Source organism: Dendrobates tinctorius, unplaced genomic scaffold (assembly GCF_039654945.1).
Source record: "Dendrobates tinctorius isolate UK_male_01 unplaced genomic scaffold, ASM3965494v1 ptg000206l, whole genome shotgun sequence".
NCBI classification, from domain to species: Eukaryota; Metazoa; Chordata; class Amphibia; order Anura; family Dendrobatidae; genus Dendrobates; species Dendrobates tinctorius.
Window position 1 is genome coordinate 2,630,044 of NW_027361873.1, and position 19,590 is coordinate 2,649,633.

The following is a 19,590-nucleotide window of genomic DNA, read 5'->3' on the forward strand; positions in this document are numbered from 1 at the left end:
ACCAGCCCCTCCTTTTCTGCCGAAGGTCGTGTCCTCTTTTTTTCACATCAATGAAGATGTTGTTTTGCCTTCATTTTGTCCAGCACCGGTGCACCGTGTGGAAGAAGGCTCTTCACGCGTTAGACCTGGTAAGAGCCCTCCGGAGGTACGTGTCGCGGACGGCACCCTTTCCTCAGACGGACACGCTGTTCGTGCTCCCTGAAGAACGCAGGAAGGGACTCGCTGCCTCAAAGTCGAACATAGCCAGATGGATTCGTTTGACTATTCAGGAGTCCTACTGCATTAGAGGCACGCCGATTCCAGCAGGGATCAGAGCGCACTCTACCCGGGCAGTGGGCGCTTCGGCATCAGGCTTCGACGGAACAGGTTTGCAAGGCAGCAACCTGGTCCAGCCTGCACACATTTGCCAAACATAATATCCATGCTCAGGCCTCGGCGGATGCAAGCCTGGGTAGAAGGATTCTCCAAGCAACGGTGGTGCACCTTTAAACAGGAGGTGCATGTAGTTTGGATCGGTGAGTCAATCTCCCACCCAGGGACTGCTTTAGGACGTCCCACAGTATCTGTGTCCCCCAATGAGACGAAGGAGAAACATGGATTTTTGTGAGTACTCACCGTAAAATTCTTTTCTCCGAGACGCTCATTGGGGGACACAGCACCCACCCTATTAGCCAGTTGGCTCTTGTTTAAATGAATGTGTTTACTTATTTGATATAAGGGTGGTGTTTTCCTTTGGACATGTTGTACCTGTATTAAAGCTGATTTGTTGTCCTCCTACTGCTTTGACACCAAACTGATTTCCGCCCGCAATAGGGGCGAGGGTGTATACTGCGGAGGAGGAGCTAACCTCTTTTTTTCACTTAGTGTCAGCCTCCTACCGGCAGAAGCATACACCCACAGTATCTGTGTCCCCCAATGAACATCTCAGAGAAAAGGATTTTACGGTGAGTACTCGCAAAAATCCATGTTTCAAATTTCTGAAAAAAATTCCGCCTACATTAAAAAAAACAAACCAAAACTGTTGAAGTTTGATTTCCCGTAAACTTTCCAGAGAATCGTTTTTTTACGTGTCATTTTTTTTACCACACAGATGAAGGGAGTCAAAAGAAAACCCAAAATGCGGTGTCAGAATTACTTTTTCTCATTCGTTTAGGGGGAGAGGGGAGCTTGGAAAGCTTGGTTAAAGGCTGCTAAAAGAAACCATGTGCACTTTAGTTGTCCGTTCTTCCCTCCCATGCAGCCTGGGTAGCTGCTCATCACTCTTCTGCTTCCTTATGACAGGTATGGTTACATGCCATGAAAGGCAAGGGCCTGGAAATCAGTGGCACTTTTGCTAGAAGGTCCGGTGCAGTATTCATGGATTTGCAGTTTACCAATCGAGCCCTTCAGGTCATGAGTGACTTTGCCATACAGTTCAATCGCAACAGGTATAGAGTTGGCCAGAGTAAAGCATTTGGGACAACTGTTTTTATTCATTTTGCCTAACCCTTTAAATTTACTTTGACAGCTTTGGCTTGGCCCCTGCGGCTCCACTCCAGATTCTCACTCCCTTGGCCCTCAACCAATCTACAGAAGTCTCTCTCCCTTTAAATACAGTTGGGTCTGTGATGAAAATGGAGCCTCTCAATAACTTGCAGGTATATCGCCCGCTTTCATTGTTGCTCATAGTGTTGCATGTTAATCTGTGTATGTAGGATTCTCCCTGTCTAGAAATAAGATCATCCTTTTTTGCTTATCGTGACATCGGTACAACATCCAATATTTATGAACCTTGGCGTAATGTTTTTTTTGCGGTTTGATGCAGTACTCTGTTTTCCCGCAGGTGGCAGTAAAAAACAACATTGACGTATTTTACTTTAGCGTTGTGTATCCACTTCACATTCTCTTTGTGGAAGATGGAAAGATGGGTGAGTGTTCACAGTTCAACAGTAATTTCCCCAAAAAATAAGGCTTTTCATTTCTAAACCTAGCTGCGGTGTTTTAGTGGTTCTTGTATTCTTTTCTGCTGTGCTTGCGAGTGTGACAGTTTTGTCGCCCCATAAATAAATCGCACTAATCACACTTGCTTTCTGTATCCCAATTTTTGCACTGCCTATTGCTGACTGCAGAATGGGTTAACTGAGAATCCATCAGTGAGTGCATTTTAACATTTTCTTCTATGCCTCATTGGGGGACACAGATAGTGGGTGTTATGCTGCTTGCCACTAGGAGGACACCAAGTAAAGACAGGAAAAAGTTAACTCCTCACCTGCAGTATACACCCTCACGCTGGCTGGGAATTCCCCACTTATTGCTTAGTGTCTGTGGGAGACACTTGGGTCTGGCTTCAGACCCCACCGTATTTATTATTTTTTAATTTTCTGTAAATTTTTATTTTTTAATTAATGGAGTGAAGGGGGCGACGGTTCCTTTCTACGGCCTGCTCTTCCCCCGAACCAACAACAGGAAAGCACGCCGAGTATACCTCCCCGTACACTTCCCTGCGACGACTGGGGCTGATTCTTATGGCGATGGTACCTTTACGGTCCCGGTACCCCTTACGGATATGAGGGGGGAACGCACGGAGAAGATTTGACCCGCGCTTTTGGATGCCCTGAATCAGCCCCATAGCTCTCCATCCCCCTGCCCATAGGGTGGATCGATTGAGCAATACCCCTGTAACAACCTCTCCAGCTCTGCTACATCGCCCGGGAGCTTTTTTACCTCAGGATCTGAGATGGGATGAAACCTGCAGGCTCCTGGACAGCGCAGACGGCGCGAGCATCGGATTGGAGGTATGGGGTCGGGTCCTGGTCCCTGGGAGAAGCGCTGACCGAGTCTCAGCGGCGGCATACCAGCTCCCCGTCACGGCTTCGCCCTTCACCTGGCGCTTGCCGCGGGTAGGCCCAAAAATTTAGTCCCCGGCATTTCGGCCTCCTAGGCCGCAATTTACATGGCGCCGCCCACTGTCAGCGCTGCCGGCCACGTCTTTGGTGCCTCTCGCTCTGTACGAGAGGCGCACTGCTAGTCTCAGGTGCCATGTCCTTAACCCCTTCTCTGGTCCTCGGGCTCTGTGACGGCTGTAGGGGTGCGTGCACGGATAGACAACACCTGGTGACGCTACAAAGCCACCGATATTCCTCCCAGGGACACAGCGTCAGGACCGCGGTAAGCTGCATCTGCTCTCGGAGAAAAGCTTAACCCCTTCGCTGCACATTCCCTGCAGCTGCAGCCCAGGCTCTGCTTGTAACCCTTTCACGGGTACTATGTCTCAGTCTAAGGAAGCAAAAAAGGAGGCTAATAAGAAGCGTACTGCGTTCTTTACCGCTGGTACCTATTGCAAGACTGCCTTGCCCAGTACCCAGACTAATCCGCTGTGCAAGGATTGCAACCCGGCTTGTGCTAAAACGCCATCCGCCGCCGCTGCAAGGTGCTCCCTGCGTTTAGTCCCCCTGTGTGTGCCGCGTCCTTGTCACGGTCTGTGGAGTCACTGACCAAGGCTATAGACTCCTCCGGGAATCCTCTTTAAGTCAGAATGCGTCTTTACCGCCCGAGGAGGGCTTTGGCGACGGCCGGGAACTGTCCGCCAGCAGGGGCCGTGCTCTTTCAAGGGATCCTCGGGTCTCTAGAAAGCAGACCTATGACGCGTCCCCTAGTCAGGCTCGCGATTCAGCATCGGCGAGTTCTGTCTCTCGCTCTCCCTCTCCTAATGTTCACAGAGAACATGTCTCTGAATTCGTGTCTGACATGTCAGTCCCTCAGAATTCCCCAAATGTCCATGAATCGCTTGATTCTCTGACAGAGTCAGTCAACAAGTTTCTGATGTTGGACGAGGAGAATATTCCTGCTCTGGAACATGTTATCTCCTTTAAGAAGACTTAACGTGTATGCAGGGTATTTGCCAGCCATCCGGAGTTGAAGGACATTGTCTACAAACGTAGGAACCGACCACATAAGTGGTTCACAGGGAAAAAGCCTATCGAGGCTAAATACCCCTTTACTCCAGATCTAATGAAGGATTGGTTACAGTCCCCCTCGGTGGATCCTCCTGTATTGGGCCTTGCTCCTTAAACTCTTCGATCCGTTTCTGAGGGCTCTTCAGTCAGAGACCCCTCCGATTGTCAAATTGGCTACCTCGCCAGTTCAGTTTTTGGAGCTTCAGGAGTGGCCTTTTTCCCATCTTTCGCAGCGACTTGAGTGGCTAAGGCAATGGCCACTTGGGCAGATTTCTGCCTTCCAACGTAGCAATCCTCCTCCGGAGACAACCAGTGTCGCCAAGCAGATAATTCACGCAGGGGATTTTGCAGTAGACTCCTCTTTAGATGCCGCTAATTGCGCTGCTAAGGCAACCGCTAATGCAGTCTACATCTCGAGCCATATGGCTACGCGACTGGCGGGCAGATTCCACCTGCAGAGACTTCTCTGCCGTATCAAACTGGTCACTTGTTTGGACAGGAAACTATAGATCAGCTCATTTCTGACACTTCCGGGGGGAAAGAGTAATTTTCTTCCACAACAAGGGGCTGCCCGGGCGTTTTCAGAATCAACAGCTGACTCGTTTCTCGACCTTTTTCGCAACAGCTCCAGCTGGTCCTCCACAATTTTCTCTTCCGGATCAGGTCGGTCCCCGCGTGGAGACAGAGGTTCCCAGGTCTCTCACAGACCTAACCGCTCTTTTATACCCAGGCCAACAGCATCTGTATCTAAGGAAGCAGATCCCATAGATCCTCTACTCAACGACTTGTTGTGGTATCCGGCAGACACCGACAAAGTAGGCGGCTGTTTGCTGTCATTCAGTCACAGCCTTCCTTCGGGCCGTTATGCGCCACAAAGGGACGGAGTCATCCTTCTGGTCCCTCAAGACGAATGGTTGAGCGATTTTTTTATTCAACCCTTTCTTTGTGGTTCCAAAGAAGGAAGGAACGATGCGGTCCATACTGGACCTCAAGCTGTTAAATCAGTTTGTCAAAGTACGGTGATTCCGAATGGAATTCCTCCGATCGGTGTCGCCTCCATGCAAAAGGGAGAGTCCTTATCCAGCAGTTCCTGCGTTTTGCAATTCGAGAAGAACACTTCTAGTTCGTTGCCTTGCCCTTTGGTCTCGCCAACGCCCCCAGGGTCTATAGCAAGGCCATGGCGGCTGTCATGGCCATTCTCCACGCTCGGGGAGTGGTGGTACTGCCGTATCTGGAGGACCTGCTGATCAAGGGTCCATCCCTTCCAGCCTGTGAGAAATCCGTGGATATCACGGTAAATACACTTTCTCCTTCGTCTCATTGGGGGACACAAATACTGTGGGTGTATGCTTCTGCCGCTAGGAGGCTGACACTAAGTGAATAAAAGAGGTTAGCTCCTCCTCCGCAGTATACACCCTCGCCCCTATTGCTGGCGGAAATCAGTTTTTTGCTTAGTGTCCTATGGAGGCACACACGGTCTGGATCTCTCCAGACTATTTTTTTGCTAGTTTACTATGAAGATAAGACAGTGGCGACGGATCCTATTGAAAGGGTCCGATCTCCCCAAACCATCAACGGGCGAGCACGCGTTGAGTATCGTCTCCGCGTATACTTTCCCGCCCCGAAGGATATATCTGGGACTTTTCCCCAGACTTCTATTTTTGTTTGTTACTTTATGAAGATGAGACAGGGGCAACGCATCCTATTGAAAGGATCCGATTTCCCCAAACCATCAACGGGCGAGCACGTGCGAGTATCCCTCCACGTATCCTTTCCCGCGACGTGGGACATTATGCCAGACTTAGCCCTGTCCACCCCTAGGTATTGAAACCATGGGCTTGCACAGAGGCACAAGACTAGTCTGTGCGGCCCCCACTGCTCCACCAACGCTAGACGGCGGTGCTGCAAGGTGGCGGACGGTCCCTCTCCTCACCCCCTGAAGGGGTTAGATGGTGCTAGGGTGCCTGCACCGTCCTATTTTTTTATCAAAGACCCCCTCACTTACCTGCGCTCAGGCTGAAGAGGATCATCGGTGAGGAGAGGGTCGGGGAGGGCTCCTGCGAAGATTTCGGGCTGGAGCCCACAGCTGCAGCACGCCTCGTGGCGTCCACTAGCCATGCAAGAGAAGGGCTGGATCCGTCAGACAGGAATGCTGCGCCGGTCAGTAGCGCCATTTTTTTTGGTACCGCGACCCCCCCTGTGGCTTCGGCCGGAGCTAAGTTCCGCCCTCGGGGCCGCGCGTCACTTCCGGCAGCCCGCCCCGCACTCGGCGGCGGTAAAAATCGAGGCTTCGGAGCACGGGCTAGGCCGCAAAGTGGAAGTACCGCCCTTTGAGCGGTTTTACAGGCTGATGCGCGCCACAGATGTCGGCGCGCGATTTAAAGGAAGCATCCAGGTCGGGGGGGGGGGCAGCACAGGACTGGGGAAAGTGCTGCCTGAGAGGCCACGCTATAGGGAAAATATCCCTAGCAGCGGACAGATACAGCATGTCCGAAAAAAGCAAAGATGCACACGTTCTTTTACGTGGCATGCATCTCTTGTCGGGCTGCATTTCCGCGGATGCAGAGCAAGCATTTATGCGAAGCCTGCGAATCGAAACGCGCCCAGGAGCCCTCCCCTGCGACCGCGACCAATGTGTCAAATCCCCAGGAGTGGGCCCGATCACTGTCACAGTACATGGCGTCGCTTACGAGAGCAATAGAATCCCTTCAAGCCCCAGATAGGGGCAGGGACAGTGTCTCGCCGCCTTTAGAGGGAACCTCCACCTCACAGAAGCCTCCGGCCTGCAGGGGCCGCTCTCACTCTAGGCAGACCCGGGGGAAACGAATCCACACGGTGTCGCCCAGTCCATCCGTTGCCTTCGGCATCCGTAAGATCTGCTTCTCGCTCCCCGTCACCAGTGGTTGATAGCGAGCAGACCTCAGATTGCGAATCAGACGAGCCCCTTGACCTGGACACTCCAGAGTCACGTGAAACAGTGGACAGCCTCATAGAAGCTGTCAATCAGACCCTTGGGATTGAGAATGATACCACAGCGGCTACGGGGCATAAAGTGGCATGTAAACGAGTGAAGCGGCCGCACAGAATTTGTTCCTCTCACCCTGAGTTTGAGGACATAGTGCAGCGGCACAGAACGTCCAGAACGGCGTTTTCTTGGGTTAAAAGGCACTCGAAACGAGGTATCCGTTTTCTCCGGACCTCCGTAAACAATGGATGGAATCCCTGATAGTGGATCCTCCGGTTTCACGCCTGGCCACTAAGACTCTGTTTTCTGTCCCTAGGGTTTCCTCGATTAAAGATCCCACGGACTGCCTTATTGAGAGCCTAGCTCATTCAGTATATGAGGAGTCAGGGTCTGCACTGACTCCCTCGTTCGCAGCAACTTGGGTAGCCAAGGCTTTGATATCATAGTCAGAAACATTAAACAAGGTCGCGCAGGAGCAGGATCTACCTGCAGAGATCTCGGAGGTTGCAGGTCAGATGGCGATAGCCGGAGACTATGTAATGAATACGTCTTTGGATGCGGCCAATTGTTCAGCACTTGCTGCCGCTAATGCAATCTCTATCTGAAAAGCCCTATGGTTGAGGACATGGCGGGCCAATTCTACTTCCAAGAAGTCCTTGACTTCCCTGCCTTATCAGTGCGGCCGCCTATTTGGAGAAAAGTTGGATCAACTTATCTCCGACTCCACAGGAGGACAGAGCGGGTTTCCCCCTCACCAGAAGGTTAAACCGTTTTTTCGTCACCCGGTTCAGGCACGTTTTCGGGCCTTTCGCAGTGCCACCGGCCATTCTAGGCCGGGCGTGACGGCATTGGTCAGGTGGCGGCCGCTAAGCAGCCTGAGCCTGGTCCGGGACCCAAATAGGAGACTGGTCCGGGGTCATGCGTTAAAAGACTTCGGGGCCCAATTCCGCCACCTTAGGCCGCCCCAACCAGGATAGGAAACGGCAGGTCATATAGAGCCAACCCATTGGGGAGAATGCATGCTCAAAAGGTCAGATCGAGGGGACCCAGATCCTGAAGATCATCGGCCAAATGACTTGAGATCTTTACCAGACACCAGCAAAGTGGGCGGCCGCCTACTCTGTTTTCACCACGTCTGGGCCAACATCGCTCACGACGCATGGGTAAAAGAATTGGTGTCCTCAGGTTACAAAATAGAATTTGTCAAATACCCTCCAAGATGTTTTTTTCTTTCCCGGCTTCCCAGGGTGGATACCCAGGTAAGGGCTCAATTGGGAGCCATCAAGTCGCTCCTGCACAACGGAGTCATTGTTCCAGTGCCGGAACACGGAAGAGCTCAGGGGTTCTATTCCAACCATTTTGCGGTTCCCAAAAAGGACGGGTCTGTCAGGCCTGTTTTGGACCTAAAGCTTCTGAACAAATTCATCAGGATCAGACATTTCCGGATACAGTCTCTTCGTTCAGTCATAGCGGTCATGGAGCAGTGAGACTACTTGGCTGTCAATTAAGGCCAGGACGCATTTCTGCATATTCCCATTTTTTCCTCATCAGAGGCTTCTATGTTTCACCATCAGCGTTCAACATTTTCAGTTCGTAGCGCTACCCTTCAGGCTAGCCACGGCTCCCAGAGTGTTCACAAAGGTTATGGCAATTCTCAGGGCCACACTGCATTCTCGAGGCATAGTCGTCTTGCCTTATCTAGACGACCTCTTGGTCAAGGGCCCGTTAATACAGGCATGTGAGGAAGGTGTCAACATCACGCTAGATACTCTTGCCGCTTAGATGGTTGGTCAATGCAAAGAAATCATCCCTTGTGCCAGCTCAGAGGATCTCCTTCCTAGGAATGATCTTCGACACTTACCGAGGGTTGGTAATTCTCCCTCAGGAAAAGGCGCTAGTCTCTGGCGGGGAGTCTGGACACTACGCCAACCAGTCCCTCATACCATCCGATCCGCGATGAGGATCCTAGGGAAAATGGTGGCAGCAATGGAAGCGATACCTTTCGTCCAGTTCCATCCTTCACCCCCCGCAGCACGCCTCGTGTCAGCCTGGGACAAAAATCCTTTCACGCTCGATCGGTGGTGCAAACTGTCCTCTCAAGTCAGGCAGTCGCTCGGATGGTGGATAACCAGTTCCTCTCTGGCCTAGGGGAAACCTTTCCCACCAGGTCATGGGCTGATAATGACAATCGACGCCAGTCTCTGAGGAGCGGTGTTTCGCCACCACACAACCCAGAAACGGTGGTCGCCACAGGAGGCACGCCTCCAGATCAACTTATTGGAGATACGAGCAATTTGGAGATACGAGCAATTCGGCTAGCTCTGCAGAAGTTTCATCACTTTCTAGCAGGCCGCCCCGTCCGGATTCCATCGGACAACGCCACGGCGGTGGTTTGCATAATTCATCAGGGGGGCACCCGCAGCAGAAAAACCATGCGCGAGGTGGGGTACGTTCTTCAGTGGGCCGAAGCAAACCACTCGGTGATTTCGGCTGTCCACATCCCGGGCGTGGAAAATTGGGCGGCAGACTTCCTCAGCCGGCAGGGTCTTGCATCCGGAGAGTGGTCTCTACATCCTGAAGTTCTTCAGCAGATTTGTCAACTGTGGGGAGCTCCGGATGTGGACCTGATGGCTTCCAGAGTGAATGCCAAGGTGCCCACATATGTCGCTCGGGCCAGGGACCCGCAGGCATTCGCGGTGGACGCGTTGGTTCTGCCATGGAACCAGTTTCGCCTCCCATATCTATTTCCCCCACTGCCACTACTCCCGAGAGTCAGCAAAGGGATCAAGACGGAAAGGGGGGCCGGGGATTCTGCTGGCCCCAGGCTGGCCCTGTCGAGCGTGGTATGCAGATCTAAGGCAGCTGCTCGCCGACGTTCCTGGGCGCCTGCTAGAGCGCCCTGATCTACCGTCTCAAGGGTCGATGTGCCACCCGAACTCATGGACCCTGGGTTTGACGGCAGGGCCGTTGAATCATGGATTCTAACCCAGGCAGGGTTCGGGAGCAAGGTGGTCGCTACAACTATTAGCGCCCGGAGGCCTGCTTCAGCATGAATTTATCACCACACCTGGAAGGTGTTCTTTGCTTGTTGTCGAGGCCGTGGTTTTTCTCCGCTAAGATTCTCGATCCCCAATATCTTGGTTTTTCTCCAGTCGGGCTCAGAGAGCCCGGATAGCTCAGTCGGTAAAGCATTAGACTCGGGCTTTGCCCCAGGTTTCCGTAGGAGACAAATGTCGGCCTTATCCGTCCTGTTCCAGTGCAGGGTTGCTACCAATTTGCAGGTGAAGACTTTTCATCCGGCGAGTGTCCCACTTGATACCTCCTTATAAGGCGCAGATGGACGCCTGGGTTTTTAACATGGTCCTAAGTGTTCTGCAGGAAGCTCCATTGGAACCGCTTCAGAATATCTCTTTGAGGTACCTTTCCTGGAAAGTTGTTCCCCTAGTGGCCATCACTTCCATCAGGCGGGTTTCAGAGCTGGCGGCTCTATCCTGCCGAGCTCCGTTCCTCACTTTCCATAACTATAGGGTCGTCCTCAGACCAGCCCCTCCTTTTCTGCCGAAAGTCTTGTCCTCTTTTTCACATTAATGAAGATGTTGTTTTGCCTTTTTGTCCAGCACCGGTGCACCGTGTGGAAAAAGGCTCTTCGCACGTTAGACCTGGTAAGAGCCTTCCGGAGGTACATGTCGCGCACGGCACCCTTTCGTCAGACGGACACGCTGTTCATGCTCCCTGAAGAGCGCAGGAAGGGACTCGCTGCCTCAAAGTCGACCATAGCCAGATGAATTCGTTTGACTATTCAGGAGTCCTATCGCATTAGAGGCACGCCGATTCCAGCAGGGAACAGAGCGCACTCTACCCGGGCGGTGGGCGCCTCTTGGGCGCTTCGGCATCAGGCTTCGACGAAACAGGTTTTCAAGGCAGCAACCTGGTCCAGCCTGCACACATTTGCCAAACATAATATCCATGCGCAGGCCTCGGCGGATGCGAGCCTGGGTAGAAGGATTCTCCAAGCAACGGTGGCGCGCCTTTAAACAGGAGGTGCATGTATCTTGGATCGGTGAGTCAATCTACCACCCAGGGACTGCTTTAGGACGTCCTACAGAATCTGTGTTCCCCAATGAGATGAAGGAGAAACATGGATTTTTGTGAGTACGCACCGTAAAATCCTTTTCTCCGAGACGCTCATTGGGGGACACAGCACCCACCCTATTAGCCACTTGGCTCTTATTTAAATGAATATGTGTTTACTTATTTGATATAAGAGTGGTGTTTTCCTTTGGACATGTTGTACCTGTATTAAGGCTGATTTGTTGTCTTCCTACTGCTTTGGCACCAAACTGATTTCCGCCCGCAATAGGGGCGAGGGTGTATACTGCGGATAACCTCTTTTATTCACTTAGTGTCAGCCTCCTAGCGGCAGAAGCATACACCCACAGTATCTGTGTCCCCCAATGAGCGTCTCGGAGAAAAGGATTTTACGGTGAGTACTCACAAAAATCCATGTTTCTTGCCTGGGTCGGTAGATAAACTTTGAAAAGTTTTCCCCAACACCGGTCCTGCAGATTTCCTTTTTGGAATTGATCTTGGACTCTTCCCGCGGGTTAGTCATTCTCACTCCAGAAAAGGCCCGAGCCTTACAACAGGCAGCGCAGACTCTTTCCCGACTGGTTTCTCACTCCATACGTTTTCAGCATGATAGTTCTCAGAAACATGGTGGCAGCGATGGGAGCGGTCCCATTCGCACAGCTCTATTTCCGCCCTTTACAACATGCGTTGCTGTTAACTTGTGACAAGAACCCGTTCTCCCTGGACCGCCGGTTCCCTCTGTCCCTGCGGGTCAGATGAGCCCCCAAGCTGGAGACACTGAAATCCTCCCTGAGTTAAGTTAAGTTCTTTCTCCCAGTCTCCCAGTACAATGGTCGGTGGTGACCATCGACGCCAGTCTCCTAGGCTGGTGTCCGTTTTTTTTTCGTCGTCACCACACGGCACAGGGTCGTTGGTTAATTCGAGAGTCACGTCTCCCCATCAACATCTTGGACATTCCAGTGATCAAATTAGCTCTACTGAGTTTCCACCATCTCCTCGCAGGTCACCTCATCAGGATCCAATCCGACAATGCCACGGCTGTGGCGTATATCAACCATCAGGGGGGTATTCGGAGCAGGATGGACATGCACGAAGTGAGTCACATCCTCCATTGGGCCGAGACCAACCATTCGCCTTTCTCAGCAATCCACACCCCGGGTGTGGACATTTGGGCGGTGGTTTTTCTCTGTCGCCAAGGCCTTGCCTCAGGAGAGTGGTCTCTTCGTCCAGAGCTTTTTTCAGCAGATCTGCTATCGCTGAGGGACTCCGCATGTGGATAATATGGCCTAAAGACTAAACAGGGTTCTTCGATTCATTGCGCGATCCATGCGCCATCCGAGCGGACACCCTAGTTCTACCGTGGCAGCGGTTCCGGCTCCTGTGCATTCTTCCCTTGCTCCCGAGGGTCATCAAGAAAATTAGAGCAGAGGGAATACCAGTGATCCTAGTCGCGCCAGATTGGTCGCTCCGGCCATCGTATGCAGAACTAGCACAACTAGTCGCCGGCGTTCCCTGGCGACTTCCAGATCGCATGGATCTCTCTCACAGGGCCCAATTTACCACCAGAACTCCTGTCTTTGACGGCGTGACTGTTGAATCCTGGTTTTTAGCACAGGCTGTTTTTTTCTCCCGATGTGATCTCGACCATGATTAATGTTAGGAAACCCGTGTCCATGCGCACTTATCACCGCACCTGGAGAACCTTCTTCTCGTGGTGCAAGGATCATGGTCGATTCCCTCTTGTGTTTTCTATTCTTTCCTTATTGGAATTTCTACAATCCGGATTATCGTCAGGTCTCGCGCTTAGCTCGCTCAAGGGCCAGATTTTAGCCTTTTCAGTTCTATTCCATTGCAAAATTGCCACCGGACTTCAGATGAAGACATTCATTCACAGAGTCTCCCAGGTGGCGCCTCTATACTTTAAGGGCCATTGGAATCATGGGACTTTAACTTGGTTCTCGTAGCCTTACAGGAGGCTTTTTTCGAACCACTGCAGGACGTACCACTAGCTATTCTCTCTTGCAAGGTGGTCTTTCTAGCGGCAATTGCGGCAATTACACAAGATTCTGAATTGGCGGCCCTGTCCTGCCGTCCTTCGTTCCTGAATTTTCATCAGGACGAGGCAGCTCTCAGGACATCCCTGACTTTCCTGTCCAAAGTCTGGTCTTCTTTTCATCTCAATGAAGAGATTGTTTGGCCTTCCTTCTGTCCGGCTCCAGTCAGGGCTCTGAGATGGTACATCTCGCGGACGGCTCCCTTCCACAAGTCAGATGCCCTGTTCGTACTTCCACAGGGGCATAGGAAGGGTCTAGCCGTTTCAAAAACCACGCTAGCCAGGTGGATTTGCTTGGATATTCAGGAATCCTACCGTGTCCGGGACACACCTGTCCCTGCAAGGATTCAGGCGCATTCTATCCGCTCAGTGGACGCCTCTTGGGCCATTCGGCACCAGGCGTCGGCAGAACAGGTCTTCAACGCTGCGACTTAGTCCAGCCTGCATACCTTTACAAAACATTACCAAATTCATCCTCAGGCCTCTGCGGATGCAGCTCTTGGCAGACGCATCCTGCAATCGGCAGTACCACAGTGTTAAGCCAGTGGTACATGGGGTATTAGCAGTTGTATGCTCCCCACCCAGGGACTGCTTTAGGACATCCCACTGTCTGTGTCCCCCAATGAGGCGTAGGAGAAATAAGGATTTTTGTGTACTAACCGTAAAATCCTTTTCTGCGAGCCAATCACTGGGGGACACAGCACCCACCCTGTTTGGCCTATTGGCTCACTGTAGCATTTTTAGGTTTTGACAGAGTTATGATTGTCATTCGTTTAATGCTCCTACTGCTTTTTTCACCGAACTGGGGAATTCCCAGCCAGGGAGAAGGTGTATACTGCAGGGGAGGAGTTAACTTTTTCCTGTGTTTACTTAGTGTCCTCCTAGTGGCAAGCAGCATAACACCCACTGTCTGTGTCCCCCAATGATTGGCTCGGAGAAAAGGATTTTACGGTGAGTACACAAAAGTCCCTTTTTTTTTTTTCTGCCCTCTCATCTGATTTATGTCCACAGACTACATTACAGTTGAATGAGCCTGTAAAAGCCAAACTGTGCAAAATTTGTAACGAAACCCAATTATTATTAGCCTTAAATACATGCATTTTAAGTAAAAAAAAAAAAAAATTAAAAATTGTCTCCAAAGATGGAAAACCTTTGTGTGTTATCATGGAGAGGACAAAAAAAATACATTTCCATTTACTTTCCTGAACAGAGCGACAGATGTTTTTGGCCACATGGAAGGACATCCCCAATGAGAATGAGGCTCAGTTCCAGATCAGAGACTGCCCTCCAAGTCCAGGTATGTTTTGCAAGGAAATAACGTAAAAACCAGTGTCACGTGAGTTATGGCCCCACAGACTGCTATACAGATACTAGATTGCAATACTAAAACTATGCCGCAATGTGTGTCTAGTAGTGATGAGGAGAGTGCTCGGATAAGGTGTTATCAGTGCATACTCGTGTGCTACTAGAGTGTCTTCGGCATGCTGTAATACTGTGTTCGAGTCGCGGTGGCTGTTACATACAGGGATTGGCCAACATGAAATCCCTGCATGTGTTGCGGCTGTTGTGAACAGCCACGACAAATCGAACATATTATTCGAGAACTGCGAAGATGCTCTATTAGCACACGAGCAAGCTCGGGTAAGGCTAGTTTCACACTAGCGTTCGGGAGAGCTGCAGACTTCCTCCGTGAAGCTCTTCCCTCTGCCGCACCTCCTCCGTGAAGCTCTGCCTACATCTGCATGCGGCCTGCATACCTATCTTTAGCATTGGGTATGCAGGCCATGCCGATGTATGCGGATCCGTCCACATGCGTCGCTTTGAAGCTGCGGCGACCGCAGAAAAATGCAACATGATGTGTACGCCGCAGCGTCAAAACGATGCATGTGGACGCATCCGCATACATCGGCATGGCCTGCATACCCAATGCTAAAGATAGGTACACAGGCAGATGTAGGCGGAGCTGAATGGAGGAGGTGCGGCAGTGGGTGGAGCTTCACGGAGTAATTACGCAGCTCTGCCGAACGTTATTGTGAAACTTGCCTTACACCTTATCCGAGTATGTTCACTCATCACTAGTGTCTTGTAGCCCAGAACCACATGGCTGCCGGGGAGCAGGAGAGCCTCGCATGAGCCAAGCCGAAATCCAGATGTAGCAGAATTGATGGGGAAAAGCCCCTTCCCCAGTCCCTCCTGCCTCTGTACTCCGCTACCATCTCTGTACTGGTGGGAGACTGTCCCTGATTACGATCAGGCGTTCTAGCTGCCAATTAGATGGGGCTGGCAAAGTAATGAGAGATTCTGTTTCGCACATTATTGTGTCTGCACCACATCATTCATTGTAATCATAGTATAGTTTTTTTCCACTTTTTCGGCTTCAACTTGGTGCATGCGATTGTCCAGTGTGTTCTAAGGTGTATAACATTTTAATTGTGACTATTAATTGTACATAATAGTGATGACATTGCTGTCAGCTCATACTTTATTATTGGTAAGATTGCTCCTAGGTTCTAGTTTTCTAGCGTGTAAGTTTAATGCTGAGCTGTTAATTTCCCAGATGCGGTCAGCACCAAGCTGCAGGCCAGCAATGTCTACACAGTGGCTCGGCGTACAGTGGACGGTCAGGACATGTTGTACCAGTCTATAAAGCTCACAAATGGCATCTGGGTGCTGGCAGAACTGCGGCTGCAGCCTGGAAGTCCCAGCTGTGCAGTAAGTACCTGCTACACCTGTCCCGTCTCTGTCTGCTTCTGTCATTGATTTAGAGTCCGATAAGTTGTTTCATTGCCTTACATCAGCCTTCCCTTCTATGTGAAAACCAAAGGTCTGTTTCCTGGCTCCTTATATCTGGTGTTATGAAATATTTTCATAGCATGAGTGTGGATGGGAGCGCTCTTCCTATAAGGGCAGTAAGTACGTTCTATTAGTCAGCCCTGGAAGGCTTTACTGTACATGGTTATAATGGCTCTGAATGCGCCCATGCGTTGTTAGCCATAGACTAAACACCAATTAACCTGCCATATATTCCTTTTAGTGATAAGTGCAGCCAAAAAATATGGCTAAGCTAAGAAAGGATAGCTGCATTCGCTTTACTTTACAAATGGAAGGGATCGGGTCTCATGCATTAATATGGTTTCCAGTGAAAACTGTACAATTTTCTCTTTTATAAAGCAAAAGCTGGAAAGAACTATAGAAGTGTGAATATAGCCTTAAAGGTGTTGTCCTACAAACAAAGTACAATTTAATCAATAGATCTTGGAATAATAATTTCCACAATTGGATGTGTTAAAATAATTTTCCTGTGATGACATAATGTTATAAATGAGGCCCTGCTGTGTTCTGTGTAATGGCTGTGTCTGACCGTACAGGAACATGGTCTGATCATACCACAGCTCCTGGGCAGCGGAGAAAGCAAAAGAGTATACAGACAGTACAGCACGGGATCACAGCTGATTGTTTCTGTAAGCTGAAACTTGTTTAAAAACAGGCAGCAAAAGCTTTACCTGACAGAAAAAATACGCTCTGGTCCCATGATGTCTGTATAATCTTTTGCACTCCGTCCTGCCCAGGTTTTGTGGTATGATCAGACCATATTCCTGCGTGGTCAGACACAGCCATTACACAGTACACAGCAGGGGCACATTTATAAGAATCTCAGCACAGGAACAATTATTTTAACACATCCAATTGTGGAACTTTTTATTAGTCCAAGATCTAATAATTAAAACATACAGTACTTTGTTCTTTGGAAAACACCTTTTAAGCTGAATTCAGCCATCTGTTAAAGACCATGAAGTCGGACTGGTTGAAGGTCTCCCGACCCAAACTTGGCAACCTCGTACGAAGACCTTGTTTTTCGGATGTCTGAGTTTATTAGGCTTTACAGGTAATAGCAGGATTGTATTTGTAATTTTTCTTTTCGTCCCAGTTCTTACTAGCACACTTCCAAAAATCTGGCCAACTATGGAGATGTTGGCGGAAAATTTTTAATATGCAAAGTTTCCATTTACATAAACTGATGATGGTGACAAATCATTGCACCATTTAAACGTGTGAGTCGTCAAGCAAGGAAATGCTTATGTCGCTTTATGGCATCTTTTACATTCATTATTGGCTACACATCCCCACGTGTAGACTGAGCTGTGCTGCCGACAATAATGAAACTGTATGGGGATGAATAGTTGCGGATGATTGCTACATGTAAAAGTAACAAACAAGCAGCCACCAACTTGCTGTGTCGTTAATTAACACAGGTTTTCTACTCATGTAAATGTAATGTAGTTGGTGAGAGATTTTTTTGTTTTTTTGCAGATCTTGTATAAAACAGTACAACATAAATCTAGTCTTAAAGGGGTTGTCCGCTCCCAACAGATTGATGATTTTTTTTATTTCCCCCGGCTTGATCATCAATATTAGCTCTGTGGGGATCCGACAAGCATCTCCCCCACTGATCCGTTGTTTCAAGTCTCTGCTGGTATTACAGAACAACTTCTATTCTGATACCAATCAGATAAATAAATAATAATACTGGTAACTTATCCTAGGGATAGGCCATTAATATGCTGTGGCCTACAACCCCTTTCACTTTGTAGAAACATTACTTATGATTCTAGTATTAAGCTTTAGTTACAACTTGCATTTCCAATTTTGCATTATTCAGAGGTGAAATCTTCCAACATGCTTGACTTGGTGATGTGTTTTATAGTTATTTGGATTCTGAGTACTGTGCAGGGTTAATTGTCTGAAATTTTTCTGTTAACCGCTATCTTTAAAGTGTCGTGCACCTGAAGTATCACCATTCATCTCCCAAGTCTTTGAAATAGTGCTAAAGAACTGAGCTTTCCTCTGTACCCAGCTGTATGACGATCACCATCCTTCCTGTATGAAGGCTGGGCTTATGAGAAAAGAGGCTTTGTGCGCATGAGTCTGCTACTTTTCTAATCGGGATAAATGAACATGGACCAAATAATGAATAGTGTTGATTTTATTCTCTTACTCCCAAAGTTGCTCCTATTTCTGCCTTCATTTTTAAACCCTTTGCTATCACGTGGATGGCACAGGGGTTAAACTGTTCACTACTGCTGTGAACATGTGGGTAGACCCTACCCTTTTTTATGGTAGATGCTGTATTGGTTCTGCTGGATCCAGTTAATTTAAACAATAAAGAACTTGGATATAAATGTATATAATAAAAACTTTGATATGTGTGAGCCTCACCTTTTATGATTTATTCTCCAGTGAAACATTCCTATGTACTGTATGTACTGGAGGTGTTAAAGGGAATTTATCATTAGAAAATGACCTATTGTTTAACCTCTTAGTGATGGAGCCAATTTTGACCTTAAAAGGAACCTGTCATGTCCTTTGTAGCATGTAAACTGTCCCCAGTGCGTTGCAATGTGCATCACTGACACGTTTTTTTAAATAAAAACGGCGGTCTAATCATTAGGATAAAGCACTTTATATAGTTATATCGTATCTGCTCATTTAGGGGTGTGCTTCATTGGGTTCAGTCACAGTGTCACCGCCCATGCAATTTGAATGATTTTCTTGGGGTTGCGCCGATATCGCTCAAACACAGTTTGAAAATCCCACGCTTGTGCAATGTCGATCGTGGAGCTGCGCATGCTCAGTGACGAGAGGCTCCAACCCCACACTGGCGCACTGAAGCTGTGTGTAGTACCTAGCTCCACTGACTGTGGCAGTCATGGCACATCTGCAGCTCCCCGATCAACACTGCGCAAGTGAGGGATTTTCAAATTGTATTTGAGTGATGACAGCACAACCTCATCATTCTAATTGTGTAGGCGGCGACAAAATGAGCAGGTACGCCCTAAACTATATAAAGTGCTTTTTCCACGTGATTACACCGTTTTTAATTAAAAAATGTGTTAGTGATGCACATTGCAATGCACTGGTGACAGTTTATATGCTAAAAAGGACATGACAGATTCCATTTACCCCAAAGGGTGGTTTGCATGTTAATGACCAAGCCAGTTTTTACAATTCTGACCTCTGTCCCTTTATGGGGTAATAACTCTGAAACGCTTCCATGGATCCCAGTGATTCATGATAGTGGTAAAATTTCTTCGATATGACTTGCGATTTGTGAAAAAAATGGAAATTTGGTGAAAATTTCGCATTTTTCGACTTTGAATTTTCATGCTCTTAAAACAGAGAAATATGTCACACAAAATAGTTAATAAATAACATTTCTCACATGTCTACTTTATATCAGCACAATTTTGGAACCCAAATTTTTTTTTTATTAGGAAGGTATAAGGGTTAAAACTAAAAACAGCGATTTCTCATTTTTACAACACCATTTTGTTTTAGGGACCACATCACATTTGAAGTCACATTGAGGGGTCTATATGATAGAAAATACCCAAAAGTGACACCATTCTAAAAACTGTACCCCTAAAGGTGCTCAAAACCACATTCAAGAAGTTTATTAACCCTTCAGGTGCTTCACAGGAATTTTTGGAATGTTTAAAAAAAAAAAAATGAACATTTAACCTTTTTTCACAAAAAATTTACTTCAGATC

The 19,590-nt window shown here is 48.8% G+C and overlaps 1 protein-coding gene across 3 annotated transcripts in view; it reads left to right on the forward strand.

The window, feature by feature from the left end:
- Positions 1 to 19,590, forward strand: part of LOC141057962 (AP-1 complex subunit beta-1-like) — a 72,507-nt gene that overhangs the window by 28,223 nt on the left and 24,694 nt on the right. The window contains exons 7-12 of one of the 3 annotated variants that reach the window (XM_073554092.1): positions 1,282 to 1,427; positions 1,508 to 1,637; positions 1,823 to 1,907; positions 14,253 to 14,339; positions 15,600 to 15,754; positions 17,805 to 18,258. In XM_073554092.1, the coding sequence (XP_073410193.1) occupies positions 1,282 to 1,427; positions 1,508 to 1,637; positions 1,823 to 1,907; positions 14,253 to 14,339; positions 15,600 to 15,754; positions 17,805 to 17,879 (678 nt within the window). In that variant the 3' untranslated portion in view covers positions 17,880 to 18,258. Of the gene's footprint in view, positions 1 to 1,281; positions 1,428 to 1,507; positions 1,638 to 1,822; positions 1,908 to 14,252; positions 14,340 to 15,599; positions 15,755 to 16,980; positions 17,077 to 17,804; positions 18,259 to 19,590 lie in introns of those variants that run through there. The other 2 variants (XM_073554091.1, XM_073554093.1) reach the window with 2 other exon arrangements.